This window comes from Grus americana, chromosome 16, assembly GCF_028858705.1.
Source record: "Grus americana isolate bGruAme1 chromosome 16, bGruAme1.mat, whole genome shotgun sequence".
Taxonomy (NCBI): Eukaryota; Metazoa; Chordata; class Aves; order Gruiformes; family Gruidae; genus Grus; species Grus americana.
This window is the reverse complement of record NC_072867.1, coordinates 6911371-6928722: the sequence shown is the minus strand read 5'-3', so window position 1 is coordinate 6928722 and position 17352 is coordinate 6911371. Positions and strand designations below refer to the sequence as shown.

Genomic DNA, 17352 nt, shown 5'->3' with positions numbered 1-17352 from the left:
TTAGGAGCTGTTTGATTTATGGCTTTTCAGCTTTCTTCCAGACCAGTCAGAGATTTTAACCTAAATATTTAACAACTCTGTTGAAATCTTTTTATATGCCTCTTTAGGCATAAGCAGGAAACAATACAGCAATCGGTAAATGGAATTTAACAAAGTGGGTTATTACACTTTTGTGATGAGATCTGGTCTTTTTAATAGCTTGGTAATACTGTCACCCTTTTGCTTGATTTCAGAAATCCTCTGTTGTCCTTGTGACTGATGTGATGTTAACATGTATTGAGCCAATGAGACTCTAGCATCATCTTCTACAAAGTCAGCTAAATACATGGGGAGATGGCTTAGATTGGCTCCCAGCTTTGAAGAAGGCAGAAAAAGAGGGTGGTACAAAACCTTGCCATGACAAGTTCCCATGCTCCCGGAGAACTGTTGAAATTGAAGTATTCTCTATTGAAATATGACACATCAACAAAGAAATTAATGTAGATATTCTGGCATGAGATCTTGCATAGGGTGGTGATGTACCCTGCTGGTGCCAGGGACAGAAGATTTGTGTTTCAGAAACGGGTCCTTTTTATGCGTGGTTGCTGTTCATAGTTCAGGTGTTGCTTAACGTCATTCCAGGGTCCTTAGCAGCATGCTTGTGCTCGGACTGTACTACCTTTAACAGAAAGTTGTACCTGTGTGTACTCAGTGCACACTTGGATGAAAAGCTATAGCATTAGAGCTCTAGTGTGGTGAGGAACCTGACCAGTTAAACAGAATTAGTTGAGTGTGATCTTATCAATTAAACATCTTCTCATAGTCAATAGGATCCAACTCTTACTTCCAGGAGTAATTGATGTTTTCCTGTAGCAAACGTAATTTTGCTTTATCAAATCCTGCTAATGGGGGCTTTGAGTTTTTAATTTCTAATGCAGAAGCAGCTGAAGACCTGAAACAGTCATTCAAAGAGGCTGCCAAAGAGAGACTTGTGAGTTTGAAAAAGCTGCTGTGTTTGTATTAGGTTAGGTTCAGTGTTACTGTAATACTTACTGTTAAACCATAATGATGAAGTAAAATCTGAGCTTATAATGCTATCTAACATGAAAGTGAAATGGTGGGGAGACTAAAATGCACGGATTTTTTTGTTTTTAATAAAGAGGTAAATCCTTTGTGATGTGTGAGAACAGAGTAGCAAAAACAGTTGAGATTCCAGTAATTGATATAAAAATGTATTCAATGTTAAGTTGCTGGGAGATTTCTTTCAGTATTCCATAATAATAATAATGCAAAAAAGTGATGTATTCGTCAACTTCAGCACACTTCAGAATCTAAAGACTGATAATGCAACATTCTTAGACACTGATATTAATGCTGTTGTTTATCATTCTACCTTATCTTTAGAATTAAGAGGACAAGAACAATATTGTCTGATCAGTTTTCAGTGTTACAGAAGATTCCCCAGTAAACACTTTGAAAATAAATAAATACCATTTTATCTGTTACAACAGTATAATCATCAGTCCTGTAGAGAATTTTGGCTTGCTGCTTGTTGCATATTTAACTGCTCTTGTTGAAGTCGCTGAGTTGATCATACAACTAAACTAATGTATGCTAAGGATTTAACAAAATATCTTCTCAAATATTCACATTTTTTTAGTATTGCCTATTGACCCTTTAGCCTGTTGCACTCTTTTTAAAAATAAGAGACTACACTTCCAGAGACTGCTCAAATTTAATTCAGACTGTAGCAGCTTCCAGAGAAGCATGTGAGACCACCAGTAATGACCCAGCAGGGATGGGGTTATAACTCCAAAGGCATTTAATTGCTTATGCTAGTATTTAAAGTCATGAAGAAAGTAGTAAAAGGTGGGAGAGTGATGACCCATCTCATCTGATGGGCTTTTTGTAACTGAGGAAAGTAAGTAAGTAGTTCTGGTTGAACTTATGAGTTTATGGTGATGGTATTGGAATTTTCTGAATTTTTTTTTGTTGTTTAAAACAGTACCTCTAGAAGGCATGATAGTGAGTCATAGCATAAGAACATAGCATAGTTAAATCAGCACTTTGAAATGAAAACTACTGCTAGAAGAAGTAAGCCTGCTTCCTTGGGGGCTGCTCCTTCCTGTGATATATGTTCCTCTCTGCTGGCACAGGCGTTTGTATGGCCGTGTAGTGTATCAGACTGGGGAACAGGTGTGGCTGAAAGTCGTTCTTTCTCTTTTTGTCCTTTTCCGTTTAAGTTCTTAAGTGTGAGCAAGATTTTTGATATACACGTATCAAATGGGCTGAAATTGCTATCCAGTAGTGGTCACTGTGTCATTAGTAGTTAAGTTACTAAAGTTACACTAGAGATTAATTCACTTTGTGGTCAAGTGGCATTTTGAAGGATGCTTGTACTTTGCTTTGATTTTCTCAGTCTGAGAATGTTATCAAAAAGATTTGCAGAGGTCCTGAAAGCAGTCAGCTATTGCTCTGAGTTATAAGATACATTTTTAGTCTTGCCAACTATGATTTTCATATGAAATTAATGGTCCCTGGAAATGGAATACTGAGGAGGCCTTGTTGAGGGAGAACGAAAGATTAAATGGCAGACTAGTTTGACCTTGACATAGCATTATACTTAAATGTGTGGTCCTAAGGACAAAGGAGGGGACGTGCTGGCAGAAGGCAGTTGTGAAGCTGCTAGATAATTAGAGAATTTTTAATAAGCCTTTCCACTGACTGCCTAAAATTCGTCATTAAATTCTTCGTTTTATATATAATGATGATGTCTGTGATACTGTTAAGGACGTGTTGATGTGGGAAAGTTATTGCAGCACAAGCTAGGATGAAACTTTGTAGTGTACAGAATATTCTGTTAATGCATGTGAAGATACTTCAGTCTAAGAACACATCTGTCTTCTTTTTTTCTTGACTTGCAATTTGGAAAGGTATTTTTATTACTGTGGACTTAATATTGAATGCCTTAATACTAAAATTACAGCTTTTACCAGTGTTGAAACTGTCATGACAGGTAGCCTAAAGAGGACAGGTAAAACTTCATGGTTGTGTGTTAGGATATACTTTATATCGCCAATCCTGAGAACTGAATTTACATAAAACAAATAGCTTAAAACATTGCAGACATCAATATTGCACACAGGGCTGGATTTAACATCTCTAAAAATACAAGTGTTCAAAGGCAAAGTTCCAAAATGCCACTAAGTCTCTAGTCCTGCATTGTGACCCTTGAGAATATGGGACTGTATGTAGAAAGTGCTAGTAATGGGTAGCATTGTAGCAGCTGAAATGTCTGTTGGCTTCTCACAGTATACTATATCATGTAAATGTCATGAGAAGGGACTATTTCAACATGGCTGAGTTATTTAAGACTCACTGCTGCCTTAGCCAAAAAAAATCCTTGCTCTGGGACCAACTCCATCCCTGAAGAGTGAGGGAGAGAAAAGAAAATTTCAACCACCCTTTCCTGCTCGAGCTGCCAAACCTTGAGCTCTCCCTGCACCATTCTGACTGATCAAATCCTCCCTTTCACCCTTAGCTCCACTCACCTCTTCCAAAGTAACGCATCCATGACCACCACCTCCCACTGGCTGGTGCCAAACTGTGAGTGCTCTCCTCGTTTCCCTTTCTAAATCTGCAGGCAAAACTCTTCAGCATCTTTCAGTGTCAGATCTAATTAAACATGATGCTTCATGAAGAAGCTGCCACCAGAATCAAAACAAGTAAATTTTATTACAAACACAAAGGCACAATCAGGTTATGCAAATCAACCGTGCCTTTCAGGCTCCTGGCAGGCTGCCAGTGACATCCCTGATTTTATAAAGTTCTGCTGCTTCTGTAATATAAAAGCAGTATTTGTTGAGGAAAGGCACTGTTTTAGTGCTACTGTCACTGCCCTTCTCTAGTTCCTAAACAGGTAGCTGAGGTCTTGTTTTCTCCTTTACCAGTGTTTAACTCTTCCCAGTGCTGGTGCTAGTCTTAAACCACAGCCTCATACTGAAGAATTTTAGGGGATCATAGCTGATGGATATGCTTGCTCTATGGGGTCTGCAGCTGGAATAGCACACAACCTCAAAAGTTCTCAGATGGACTTTGGAGCATCAGTCTAGTGATGTTACAATCTCTGTATTGGACCTTACATTTTATTTGGAATAGGAAAAATTGTCTTCTGTGAGTGAAGCTAGAGGGCACTTCAGTGGATTTTTTTCCCCTTCTGTGGAATGCAGTCAGCACTGCAGTGACATGGTCTTTTAGGCTTTTTTTCTTCAAGGAGCAAACTTGAGAGTGACTTGTTTGAACTGCCTTGATGATCTAGAGCATTTTCTTCTCGAATTCTCACTGTAAAAAACAACAAATCCCCACAAAACAGCAAACCACCAAGCTGTTCTCTTCAAGAAACAGCTAAAAGCCTTCCATAAAGGCACTTTGGGGATGGGAGGAGATAAGTAAAATATTAAATAATTAGAAAATAACCATCTCTAGTTCTACCTCATATGTTTTCCCCCCTTTTTGTTCCACCCACATGCTGCTAATTTTCATCTTTTCTTCCTGCACATCAAGACGTCAGAGACTGCTTACAGAAAAAGTTGTTTTTCCTGAGTTCTCTGTATGCTTTATGAATGCAGCAAAAATGACAAGAAAGGAGGGGGAAGGAGGAGGTGGGGATAGGAGGGGACAAAAGGACGAGCTCTTTCATGGTCTCACTCCTACCAAAGGGTGACCATTTTGTTCACGGTTGCATTTGCCAGTTGCCATGGCATCCCCCTCTCCCTCTATCCTGGAGGTGTATTCTTGATATAATTAACAGCTCTCCTCCTTCTGTCTCCTGCAGAAAGCAATCATTAAGTGAACATGAAGGAAAGAAAAGTCACTTTTTATCTTTTACTTTGTCAATGTTTTTCATCCTACTGCCTTATCTCTCTTGGTCCAGTAATGATGTTTTTGTGTGTGGAAGCATTGCTGGAATATGTCTGCCCGTGTAGAGCAGGACATTAAGCCCCTGCATGCGTTTGTCTAAATGAGGATTTTGTTAGGCTAGAGAGTGGTTCAATCATATGTGTATAAACCTTCGTTATTTTCCGTATGTTCAAGTGTAATCTTAGGAAATAAACCCATAATCTTAGGAAATAAAAGGTTCTTTAGAATTTGGATCGTGGATGTTGTTGCTAGTTCTGATGTAACTTGAGGAAAAGTTCCAAATGAGATTTCTTTCAAATGTTGCTGCAGAGAGATTGAGAAAAAAATATGAATAGGTATAGTTTAATTAAAACACAATATTGAACAGAAAGTTGGGAGTGGTAATATTGTGGAATGTGGCCAGCATATTGTTCAGCCAGTTTGTGTGATTGCTTCAAGGCTTAGTGGTGATGTGCTGGTATCCTTTTAAAAATGTGCACCTTTTTATTAGGGGGATTCTGACTTCAGTCCCACTAGGCTGTTAAACTCAGACATGGGAATAATTTAACAAAACAACAAGAAAATGTTATGTAACAGTGGCAGTGCCAGCATCTTTCATTAGGAAACTTCTGTTGGGAAGACCGTCACTTTCCCTTTCTATGGAACATTTGATTGTTAGTTTTTCCCACAGCTCAAGAGCTATGAGCCATTCCAGAAGTAGTATCAGTAAGGTTCCTGTAGGATTGCTTTGTTTTTCAAAATGTGTTTTCAAAAACAACAACAAGTATGTTAAAAATAAACCCTTGGTCAGGTTGTCTGGTTTATGACTTTGCAGATAGTCTATGAAGTAAAATTTTTCTTGTGTTTTATCTTAATGCTCAATTTCTTTTTGCTGCTGCCATTGTCTCACAACTGAAGTGCCTCACTGGGAAACTATAGGGAGCTATTTTTTCCCACTAACACCTATGAAAAAATTCTGCACTTTTGCTGCTACTTCTCTTGGTGGAAGGCTGTCCCAGTGCTGGCTTTCCTGCATTTTCTTTAATTTTTTTTTTTCACATCAGCTTTCAACATGGGAAGGGTTGTCCATAGCCTCCATGAAGCTGAATGAGCTCTGAGGAGTATGCTGAAATAGTCAAGATTTTAACAAACAAGGAGACTGATTTTTGTCACCTGTATAAGTCAGAAATAGTCACAACTCACACAAACATGCATGCTAATTATTCATTTAAATTTCAGCTTTATACAGACTTCCTAACAAAGAACACTTTTGCTAAGTATTTTAAAGAAGAGTAAATAAGATAGTGGATATCTATGGAAGTAATGAACTATTTTTCTCACAGTCTATGACATGTCATTTGGATATTAATAAGTCTTAAATGTTTCTTCCGTCCACTTTGATAGTATAGGAAAGACACAAGTAGTACTGTATACTCTTCAATACCTCATCTTCTTTTTAAAAATCCAGAAGGAAGTCCAATCTTGACTAGATGAACCTGTAATTACAATGAAAACTCTTATCTGCCTTCTTCCTGTCTTTCATTTCAGTTACATACACTTGTTCTCTAAGTAGCGTCCTCATCAATGTCAGAAAAGATTCCTTTCCTCTTGGTGACTAAAGCCACTTTGTAATAAAGCTACTGTATTTCAAATGCAGTGGTGATAATAGACACGCTCAGCATGGTAAGGTGGATTGGAGAGGGGGAAGGAGTATTTCTGTAGTTTTGACTTAGTGCCACAACAAAGTAAAAATGAAAAAAAAAAATCTCCTAATGAGAAACCACATAAAACATTGGTAAAGGATTGTCACCGCTTCTCAGTCCTACTGTATGTTTGTGGAAAACAATCTTTATTACGCCTTACTGCTGGTATAGCAGTGGAAATAGATGAACATAAAGTGCTTCTGGCAAATCCAAGGCTTCCTGTAATGAGTTTTTCTGGGTTTATTTCTTGGATGTGATGTTACAAAGTCTTGTGTTTTCCTGCAGGCAGTCACCTGCAGGATGATGAACTGTGGCCCCCTAAGTCTTGTGTAGTATAGTTAGTGACATAGCCCTGACCTGGATACTGATTGGAGGTGCTAGAATTCTTGCCTCTACACTGAACCCAAAATCTCTTAAAGAAAAGAACGTGTGCCTCACTGTGGTGCTTCTCTCAGCTTTCTGCTTACAGCTTTTGGGTGGTCTTCAGTTTCTGGGTCCAGTAAAACACATGAAGCAGTTTTAAATCCCTTTTCTTACGGCCATGTGAGTTGCAGAATACACAGTAGCCAAGGGTGATTTATTTTTTTTAATGCTTTGACTCTGTAGCTTTCTCCTCCTTTTTCTTCCACTCCCATCCCTTCTTTTGAGAAAAGAAAGTCATTGAGAGGGGTTCTTTTTTCTCCTTTCAAGGTCTCTGTTTCATTGGGTTGAAAACTGTCTATTTACAGAAGCCTTAGACAACTCTTCACCAGGTCACATCTGGAAGGTTCCCTTTAAAGCCATAAATACGAAAATCTTCTTTGGTTGCCATTCTTCGGTATAAGGCTGCACCTTTTTAACTACACATTAGAATTTTTAGTCATGATTTTACTGAGGCAGAAATATCATGTTAGTTTCAGCTTTATTCTTTTGTCCAAATAAAATGTTATTCTCTTTATGAGGCAGGTTGGTTCTCTGCCAAAAAAAAAAAAAATATCTTGCCCAAACCACAACTTCACCTGGAGGAACCAATAAAAAATAAAACCTGATTTATTTTTCTTGTCCCTGATACAGCATCTTCATTCTGAGGGTAATTAAATATGAATTTGCTTCCATCTGTGTATACCAATAAGGATTGTTTCAGTCTCAACCTTTGCTCTCTTTGTGCTTGATCATCTACAACTTACAGGTTGGCCTTCCTCTTTTCAATTTGTCACTGCCTCCGTTGCCTAGTTCAGTGCGTGTTGGCCAACCACTAGGATTCTACCTAGCTGCCAGTTCCTGGTGGCATTCCTCAGACTTATACTGGGACATCATCCGCTCTGATGCCTTCAATAATGGAATGGAGTGAACCCTTAGTGAGTTTGAGTGACACCAACTTGGAGGGCATGGTCAGTATGCTGGAGAGCAGGGCTGCCTACCGTACTGAAGGAACTTCAGTAGACTGGAGTGTTGCGTTGACAGGAACTACCTGAAGGTTTAACAAAGAGAAATTCAAAGTCCTGTGCAACATAACTGGCTGGGGAACAGCTCTACCAAAAAGGATTTGGAGCCCTGGGCAAGAGGTTGAACACAGGTCAACCATGTGCCCTTATGACAATGAAGTCATGGAGAGCTGGGTTGCTTCATCCTGGAGAGGATGGGGGTATAGAATTGCTATCTTCAGTAGAGAGGAAGGAACCAGATGAGAGGCACCATTTAAATTTAGAGTTGCAGCAAGAGAAATTTGGATGAAGTGATAGGAAAAAAATGTTCCCTGTGAAGGTGGTAAAGCATTAGAACAGGGGTCCAGAGAGGCTGTGGAATCTCCATCCATGGCAATATTTGGAACTAGGCTGGACACAGGCTGATCTAACTTTGAAGTCTGCTCTGCTTTGAGCCGGAAGTTGGACTAGAGATCTCCAGAGGTCCCTTCCAGCAGGAATTACTCCATGATGTTGTGCTCCTTCTCTCACTAATCATTTTTCTTCTGAGTACCATCCAAATATTGCTGAGTTACTTTCCAAACGTCCTCTTTCTGTCTGTGGAAATAGCTGTGCATTTTTATAGAAATACAGTTTGAAATGCAGATATATTTTTAACAAATATGTACCTAACTAGTAGTACCTTTGTGTATTTCTACTGAAAAAAGTTTGGATACAATACAAGCACAGAAATGTCAGGTTCTACATAATGTATTATGTAAGTTAATGAAGTGCATGGGTGTGAAGGGTTTTCCCTCTAAATCACAGCTGAAAACATTTCCTCTAGTGATCTCACTTCTGGCTTAAGGCTTTCTTCTGCAGTTTAGTTTCCCTTAGGTTTGTGTGATCCCATTTATGTGTCTTGAGACCTTTAGTTTTGGAACTGATGCTTTAAACATCAGAAACTTGTTGCTTTCAGAGGCAGAATCGACCTTTTTGATCCAATATGGTAATTGTTGTGAATATAGCTGCTATATTTTATTTTTCATGTGCATGTAGAATCTGGCAATTTTAAATCATGTGTTTTTTAGAGATTGATTAATCATGTTCAGGAACTTCAAAAATATATTCCACCAATTTTATTTTTTTTAAAAAAAAAGTACTTGTGTGCTTTCCACATTTGAATTTTAAATATGTATTTTCTCTAGCTGAAATTTATTCTCTCAGTGAAATTCTGCTGACTCTTCTGGCATTGTAATATATCTTTGGTCATCTAGGGTATTAGGGCCCAATTTGATTTTAGATTTGACAGCAGAACTCTATTTCTATTTCAAACATTCATACTCTATCACAATGGCTAAAACGAGTTTTTCTTCATGGTAGAGGTATGAGAGGTAGAGGTATGAGACCGACAGTTAAACAGCTGAGGATTCCATTCAACCGTATCTTTTTTTCAGTCCACTAAGTCTCCATTAAATGAAGACTGTAAAGAGCATGAAATAAATGCATTCTATGACCTCACAGGCAAGAATACTTTATTTGATTTCTGATAAAAATTATAGAGAAGATACTGATTTTATGGGTAGTTTTGTTCCCTTCTTTGGTGAATTTACGTCATCCTTCTACCTTGTCTGTATAATCAGTGACATTACATGAAATTCTTAGCTCTGGCTTCGGAGAAAAGGGTCACTCTTGGTGCCACTGTTACTTCTGCAAAGGCAACAGATCTTCCAGAGCTTTGTTCCAAGTTGGACATCAGTGTTACTTGGTTCTGTTGTTACTGGGAATTTATGATTTGGGGTTAGGCTGATTACTTATTTTGCAAGCAAATACATTTTTCTGCTTTCTCCATTTCTTCTCACATTATTCACTAAGAATAATTTCTTTTAATTATTTGCAAATTCTCTTAAGGCACTGCAGATCTGTTTGTTCAGGTCAAGGGTTTGTCAGTATATTTTTAAATGAAAGAAATATGTTTCTGTTCATAGGAGTTTGTAATTTGTGCTTAATAACAGAGTTCAGGAAAGTATGTTATGATGTGAGGGATTTGTTAAATAAAGCATTGAAAATGTGAATAAATGTTCAAGTGTTGGTTTGATAAATAGACCATAAAGAACAGAAAAATAATCCATCAAGGAGAAAGATTTCTTTACAATAGTCATTGATTTTATATTCACTTTAGAGGGAGTGTTTTCTGTCCACAGAAAGCTGTACTGCTTGCAGTTATCACTGAAGCAGATAGCATATGCAGGATTACTGGCACATATTTTCTTACTGTCTCTGCCTGCCCTTTTTGATGTAGTCCACAGGAGAAACACCCACAACCCCAAAGCATACAAAGGACAACAGAGAGAGCTTCTTCCCAGTAACGCCAGCCACGCTGCATCCTACCCCAGTGAATCCAGACACTGTAACTCCTGAAAATCTCCTGAGACTGAATGATCTGCATTCCAAATCCAAACCAGCCTCTTCCTCTTCATCCTCCTCCTCCTCAGCATCTTCAGTACCTCCATCCCAGGAGTCACACAAGGACACTGAGCATCTCCGGAGTCAACGTGCAGAGACTGCTCCCAGCATGAGTGAACTCACACGTGGTAAGTCTCAAGGAGACAGAACGTTTTGGCCCCCTCTAATCGGTTTACCAAGGCCGCGTTGTGAGTCAGTGCCTGAGTTCTGATTCTGTCCCATTTTCTGATTACTAGACCACATCCAAAAGGCTATGCAAACAGAGATTTTTGTCTTGGTCTTGAATTGGGCACATGTACATAATTAATACATATTTTAATTACTAGGATGGATGAAAAGAGTGACCACTGTCTATGTAACTTGCACGTGAAATCATGGAATAGCAGACTAAAAATAGTCATGTTTTAAACAGAGAATTTAAGTCTCTAGTACCATTAAAAAACCCCACATTTGTTTCATTCAAAGAGGTGAGGATCTAGTTCTTTAAAATACCTTAAATCTTTAAAAAAGTTAGAAGTGATTGCAATTGAAATAAACTGGTGGACAGTCTACATCTGACTTACAAGTGCCCGATTAAGATAACCGGATGCATAGCTATCACTGCCCTGTATATGTGTGTGGAGATACACTAACTTTATGAACCATGTAGAAGCTTGGAATTTTCAGTGTTATGTATCGTCACTATTACTTTCCACATTTGAGAAAAGAAGCATCTGGCAGGACTGGAACGTTGGGAATATATTATTTATAGCCCTAGTATGGTTATGTGCAAGGTTAGAGTACAGAAAAGGATTGAAGAAATAGAACAAATGTTATTTATTCTGTATCACGATCCTGTGATTTGTTTCGGACTGTGTTATGGACTTGGTCCTGTACAGTTTGTCTAGATGAGGAAAGAATGGAATGAGAATGCTGTCATGGCAGGCTGGCTTGTTAGCAGTAGTCAAAATCACTGTGCGAGGCAGTACTGATCCACTTTGGGGAATGAAGTAAGATTAGACCCGATTTCAGATTTGTCTTGGGTGCCCAGAAGAGATGGTTGTGCTCATTTGTGGGACACTGCGCCCATTAAGGTGGCAGAGCACCTGCCATAGCCTGTACTTTCTTGCAGCCTTAGCAAGAACACTGTCTGAAAAAGCATCTGCTGCTGCCTTGTGCTCACTCCATCTGTTCACAAGATTGGGCCCTAACACTACTCACAAAATGCCATAGACAAATCCATAGGAGCCCAGATAAAGTTATGAATGAACCATATACATACAGGCATTGTGGAGAGTGACAGGTGAGTGGAAATAGTGCCCATATTTGTGAGACTTAATGGTGCATAATATTAATTAATAATGATCGGACTCTGTTCTAGCCTGGATGTTTTGTTACTCTGGTATTGTGACTTTCTGAAATTTTTTTTATCTCTGTACTTCTGGTATTTCATTTCTTTCCATGTGTAATTAGCCATGATATCTGAATGTGCGTAATCTTCTGAATTCGTCAGCAGTGAAGAGCAAATTAGGGAGAAATCAGTTTTCCCAATTTGCTAATCTCTGAGTACAGGACAAAATTGAAATTTAACATCCAATATTAGCAGTTGCATTATAATCATCTAATTTTCCTTTTTCATGAATCCAGGAAGAAATTGTCTTGGGGGGGGAAGAAAGAAAAGGGGAGTGATAGGGAAGGAATGGCTTAGTCAATGTGTAAACCACGTTTGTTATTGTCCTGATGAAGCTAAAGAATAGAATAGCATGGTGTCATAAGATATCTTGGCAGGCTTGTTCAACAGGGAGTAATTTGGGTTTGTGCCTAGACAACAGGGGAGAAAAAAAAATGAATCCTCTGTGAAGTTGTTGTACACTTAGTAAGGAGACTGGTAGAAATGACAATGCAGATAAGAACTCACATGTTCTTTTGGTTTTCAAATAAAACTCATAAGCATTTCTGACCTGTTTTCCTCTCTGCAACTTCCCAGGCCACATTGCAGTGATTGGAACATTTATTTTAATCTTTTGATGTCCTAGGCTTTGTTAGGGTTGTAAAGTTACATATTATTCTTTCTTCTTTCATGCTTTCTATACATCATCTTGGTTGAGGGAGATGGAAGGGTTAGCTGCCAGAATTACACCCCCAAAACTGTGTCTGAAGATCAAGAGGCTCTCTCTGCAGAGCTCTCATTCCATTGCGGAATGCATGCGTTGTATCTGGCTTTCTGGCTCTCAGACCTACCTGACAGGTCATTTCTCTAGCTGAGAGAGACACCAATTACTGCTGTGTCCTTTCTTTGTCTTTTCAATTCTCCTACCTCTGCATCCACCTTCTCTAAAAAGAATTATTTATAATTTTGTCAGAATCCTTTTTCATCTGCCTTCCATTAGCTCTGTTTCTGTGAAAACTCCTCCCATTTTTAGAGTAATCTGTTTTCATCTGTTTTGTCTCTTGTCACCTCCACCTGTATCTGTTTGTTCATGTGAAAGCATTCCACATCAGAGAGTATTAGCTGCTTTTTCTGTGACTTCACCCAGAAAAAGGAATGGCTTTCCAAGCAATACTGATGCTCTGCCGCTCATTTCTTAGGTAAATATTTTAGTGAGGTTTTGTCTAGTACATGGCTAACTGGTGCAGAGTGATAAAGTCCAGCAGCAAAGTCATGATAGTGGTAGTCTCAGCACAAGAGCTTCCGACGTTTAGGCATAAAAGTATGTGGGACTATTAGCCTTTGTGGCTCTGCCTAAAATTTTCTGTGGGAAAACTCAAATAGGACAATTAAGATAAAACCTCTCCACCCTGTCACACTGTTCCCGTATGATACTGTTCTAAATTGCTGAAAAATCTTCACATTTTCTTCTTCTTTGCTGTCCTTATTCTAATAATGATTCTTATAAGGAATGAATGGGAAATCATTCACATCTGAGTTTCGATACCAGGAGAAGGTTATTATACTTGGAGTTATTTAAAGTTACATGTTTTGCTTAAAGACAGCTATTTACCAAATTGGAATATAAAATCAGAAGAGTAACACTTCCTCCCCATTAAATTTTTGTCCATTTAAGGCCTAAGCATTTCAGTATAACAGCAAGGTCATGATATAGCTGTCCAAAGTTAGAAATTCAGAGTAAAGGAAGACAATTCTTTCTGTATTGTGCAGGGAAGTTGCACTCCATGAACCATATTAATATCCCTCTATAATTTCAGATGTTTGTTATCTAGGCACAACAGGGCAAGTTGAGGTGTAAATGTATTTCAAGCTGTGGAACTTTTAGAGTTTCAGAAGTACAAAAAATAAATGCAAGGAAGGACAGTTGCGTGGAAAGGTAAGTAGCACTATTGTAATAGTGAGCAATGAAGTTAAATTGTTTAAGTGTGTGTAGGCAGCAGCAGACTCCCTAAAAGACAGATGTTGAAAATAAAGAGGCATTTGAAGTGGTAAGTCTTAAGAATTCAGTAATGATGTTGTAATACGGCAGTTCATCCTGTAGGCTTTTAGCTGGGCGTCGGTCATAAGACTACTTTTAGGTGTACAGAGCATATTCTCCCAGAAGTCTGCAGCTTAGTTTATTTTAACAACTGATTCATGACCTTAGGTTGATACTGAGTTCTCAAAAGACCAAAGTAATTTATGTAAGGGAGAGGGAAATTCTGCAAAGGATGTCAACTCTATAATTTTGCATTGACAGCATCTGTCTTTGTATTAAAACGGTGCATGGCGCAAGGGTTCACCTTGATTCCTCACAGTTTCTAGATATCCAGACATCAGTGGACATCCACAATCCCTGTTTCTATCTGAGTGAAATAATGGAGGTTGGAGGTTGTCATCTTTAGTTGAGTTTAGCGACATACTGATCTCAGCGTCTGCTGAGTTTGCTTGTCATAAATTTCTAAAGACAAAACGCGAATTTTAAGAGCCTGCAATTCAGTGTACTGAAGACTTTCTGCTTACACAAAATGCCTAATGTATGTGGCCCTGTTGGCCATGCCTTATTTTAACTATGGATTTCAATTCAAACTTTCAGGTACTTTTTAAATGACTGGAAGTAGTAACATACAACCCTCTTAATGGCAATCAGTGTCTCACCTTGGTTTTTTTCTGCTGAATTCAAAATTGTGCTTTAGAACACAGAGCTGTTCTCAACAGATGGCTCAAAAAAAGCTGAAGAGGTTAGGCTCACCAAGGATGTGTGGGCTCATGTGAGCCGTCTTCATATTGCAATTACCCGACATGAGGGTTCTTTCTTAAATGCACATGTTCTTCTGCTCTGTTTTCTTGTGTCACTTGTATGCAACTTTCATTAATTTCTCCTTCATTTCCCATGTTGACTTACCCTGGTTTTCAGCAGCTGTCTTCCTCAGTTCCCAAGGCTGAACTCCTCCAAGGCTTTAAAAACTCTTTAAATACTTGTAACCCCACGCCTTTTGTACCATCCTACAGTAGAAGCTCCTGTCCACCCGTTAGTGATTGCGCAGTCACTAATAGAAACCAATAGCTGCCTTCAGCTCTGCATTTGCTCTCTCTGATCTCTTGCTGCTTCAGCCTCCTTGGCATTGGTATTCTCACTTCCCCTTGTCTGATCCTTGCTTTTCATGAAGCTATTTATTTTTCACAATGGGTGCACTCTGAAAACAACTTCACCGCTGAATGTCAGCAGGGGGCTTCCTGTTTGTGAATGACTTCTTAATTCCTTTTTGCCTAGTGCTCAGACAGTACCAGTCAGTCGTGTCTTTTCCGCTTCCCTTTAGAAGTACGCTGATTTGCTTTGCTATTGCAACAAATTCATTCCAAAAGAGTTTTTCAGTATGCTTAATGACTATTTCCGATCTTTACCCTTCAGATTTCTTAAGTTTTATTTATTCAATCCAATGCTGTGCAGAAAATCCTTTGAAATTAAAACTGTCATCGTTTTTATATACCCATGTTAGATCAGTAAGAACAAATCAGACAGGAATGGCAGCTTCCCAGCTGTGGCCTGTGAGGTGATGGTATGTAGCTGGGGGTTTAGTGCAGGCTGGGCAGGTTTGTGGTCCAAGAGGCTCTCTAGCCCTGTGCACCCTTAGATCCCCTGAAAATCCCGGGGAGTCTCTGGCCTATGGATATCCTACACTAATGGAACACATTTTCTGGAGACCTTTTGTGAAAGAGGATGGTAACGATGCTATATAGTTACAATATGTTTCAGTTTCACTAGTTTTAGATTACTGCCAGCAGCATAAAATTTACATACATTCCTGGGCAAATGAAGACTGAGGAGAGATCTAGTTGTAAGCCTACTGCGCAGGTATTATGAACTTAGAAAGTTATTGGAAAATTGTGGGACATAGCTATATTTGAATGGCCACTTTTGCTAATTTGCATTTTGCTTAGCTGGCTGTCGGGCCAAAGAAGGATGAAATACTGACACAGAAGGAAAGGTCTTGCGCCTAGTACATAAAATTCAGAAGCAGTAGACAACAAATGAGTGACTGTTACTATCCACAAGTGCTACTATGTGATGCTCACAAATGATGTGTGCTTGCTGAGTCAGATATTAAAACACAAATATCAATTAGCTGTATTTTTATCATGCCATTTGAAAGTTCATGTAGTTGAATATCAAACTGTTGTGTTTTTGATCTAGACTCATGCTTTTTTTTTTTTAATTGAAGTTTTGTTTTGTTTTAAAAAGAGGGAAACTTAGTATTGAACTTCAGGGCCAGCTTTCGGCACCTCTAGGAAACTTGGTAGTGGCAGGAAATGTTTTTGGACATGGGAACGCCACTGTCTCTGCTGATAGACTGGCCCCAGCGTGGCTGTTACGGGGACCTGGTAGCCTGGGAATTAGTATGGGCTAGGGACTATTTCCAGGAAGGACTTTCAGAGCAGCCACCTGTTTTAAGTTCTACTTGAATTAATGTTGTTCTGTGACAGCTGACCTCAGCATTAGGAAGAAGTTTGGGGTATGTCTCATGTAATCGTACAGTAGGTTCTCTGTTCAGGACCCTAGCGATAAATATAGCAGTATGCCATGTTATTACAGTGCAAACTTCTGTTCACCAGACTGCTTGAATTTCTTTCATTTCAGGGTGCAGTAGATCTTGTGTTCTGCAGCTTTTCGCCTCCAAAATTACTCTGACACTTAATTTTTAACACATGGCTTTGTGTGTCAGCTTTGAATGTAATTTCCTGAATTTGGCATTTCAAGTCAAATACTTATTTCTACAGCTATGACTTTGGTAGTGGTTTTTTAGAAATAAATTTCATAGCAGGATATTTGGAATGAGTTTAGAGAAAGAAAATGTGTAAGGAAAGCGTACTGAGTATACCTACCGCATCTCACGATGAACTAGTCAGTCTCGCTGCCTGCTGTGGTGTAGGCAGATACATCTACCTCATGGCAGATACAATTTGAGGGCTAATGCCCTCATTATTTCTGTAGGCCAGCATCCTTATCAAACTGTGTTCAGCTGAACCAACCTGTGTTCCAGTGCAGTATTTCCATTGACTTAGTAGCACACTGTATGAGGAAACTCTGAGCTCCTTCAAATTCAAGCTTTCCATGGCCTTTGCAACTGCTGTACGGGGAAAAAAGCTGTATTAATTCCCAGCACTCCGGAGGGTGAGGCAGATGGAATACAGAAAAATAATTGCTTTTACATTAGTGCTGTTCTTTGGAAATGTGATAAGGTATTTACTCCACTGTGTCAGGAAGCAAAGGATCAGACCCGTTTCCATCACCATGAAAAAAATCTGTAATAATAAAATCTACCTTGTGTGGTAAATAAGTAACAGTTGTGTGAAGAATTTGCATGTACCGTCAGTAGCCATTAAAATACAAATAAACCAGTTGTTACTGAGACTAGTAAAATAAGTATTTCCTGGTGTCTGCAGGCACACAGAATTCAGTCCTTACTCTTTTGAAGTGGTTGGACGACAAGGTAGTACAGATTTGCTAAATCAT

General features: G+C 38.9%; 1 protein-coding gene across 11 annotated transcripts in view; it reads left to right on the top strand.

Annotated features, from left to right (window-relative positions):
• Positions 1–17352, top strand: part of CABIN1 (calcineurin binding protein 1) — a 118776-nt gene that overhangs the window by 92790 nt on the left and 8634 nt on the right. For all 11 annotated transcript variants that reach the window (XM_054844181.1, XM_054844180.1, XM_054844183.1 and 8 more), the window contains one exon: positions 10266–10557. In XM_054844181.1, coding sequence (XP_054700156.1) covers positions 10266–10557 — 292 coding nt within the window. The remainder of the gene's footprint in view (positions 1–10265; positions 10558–17352) is intronic.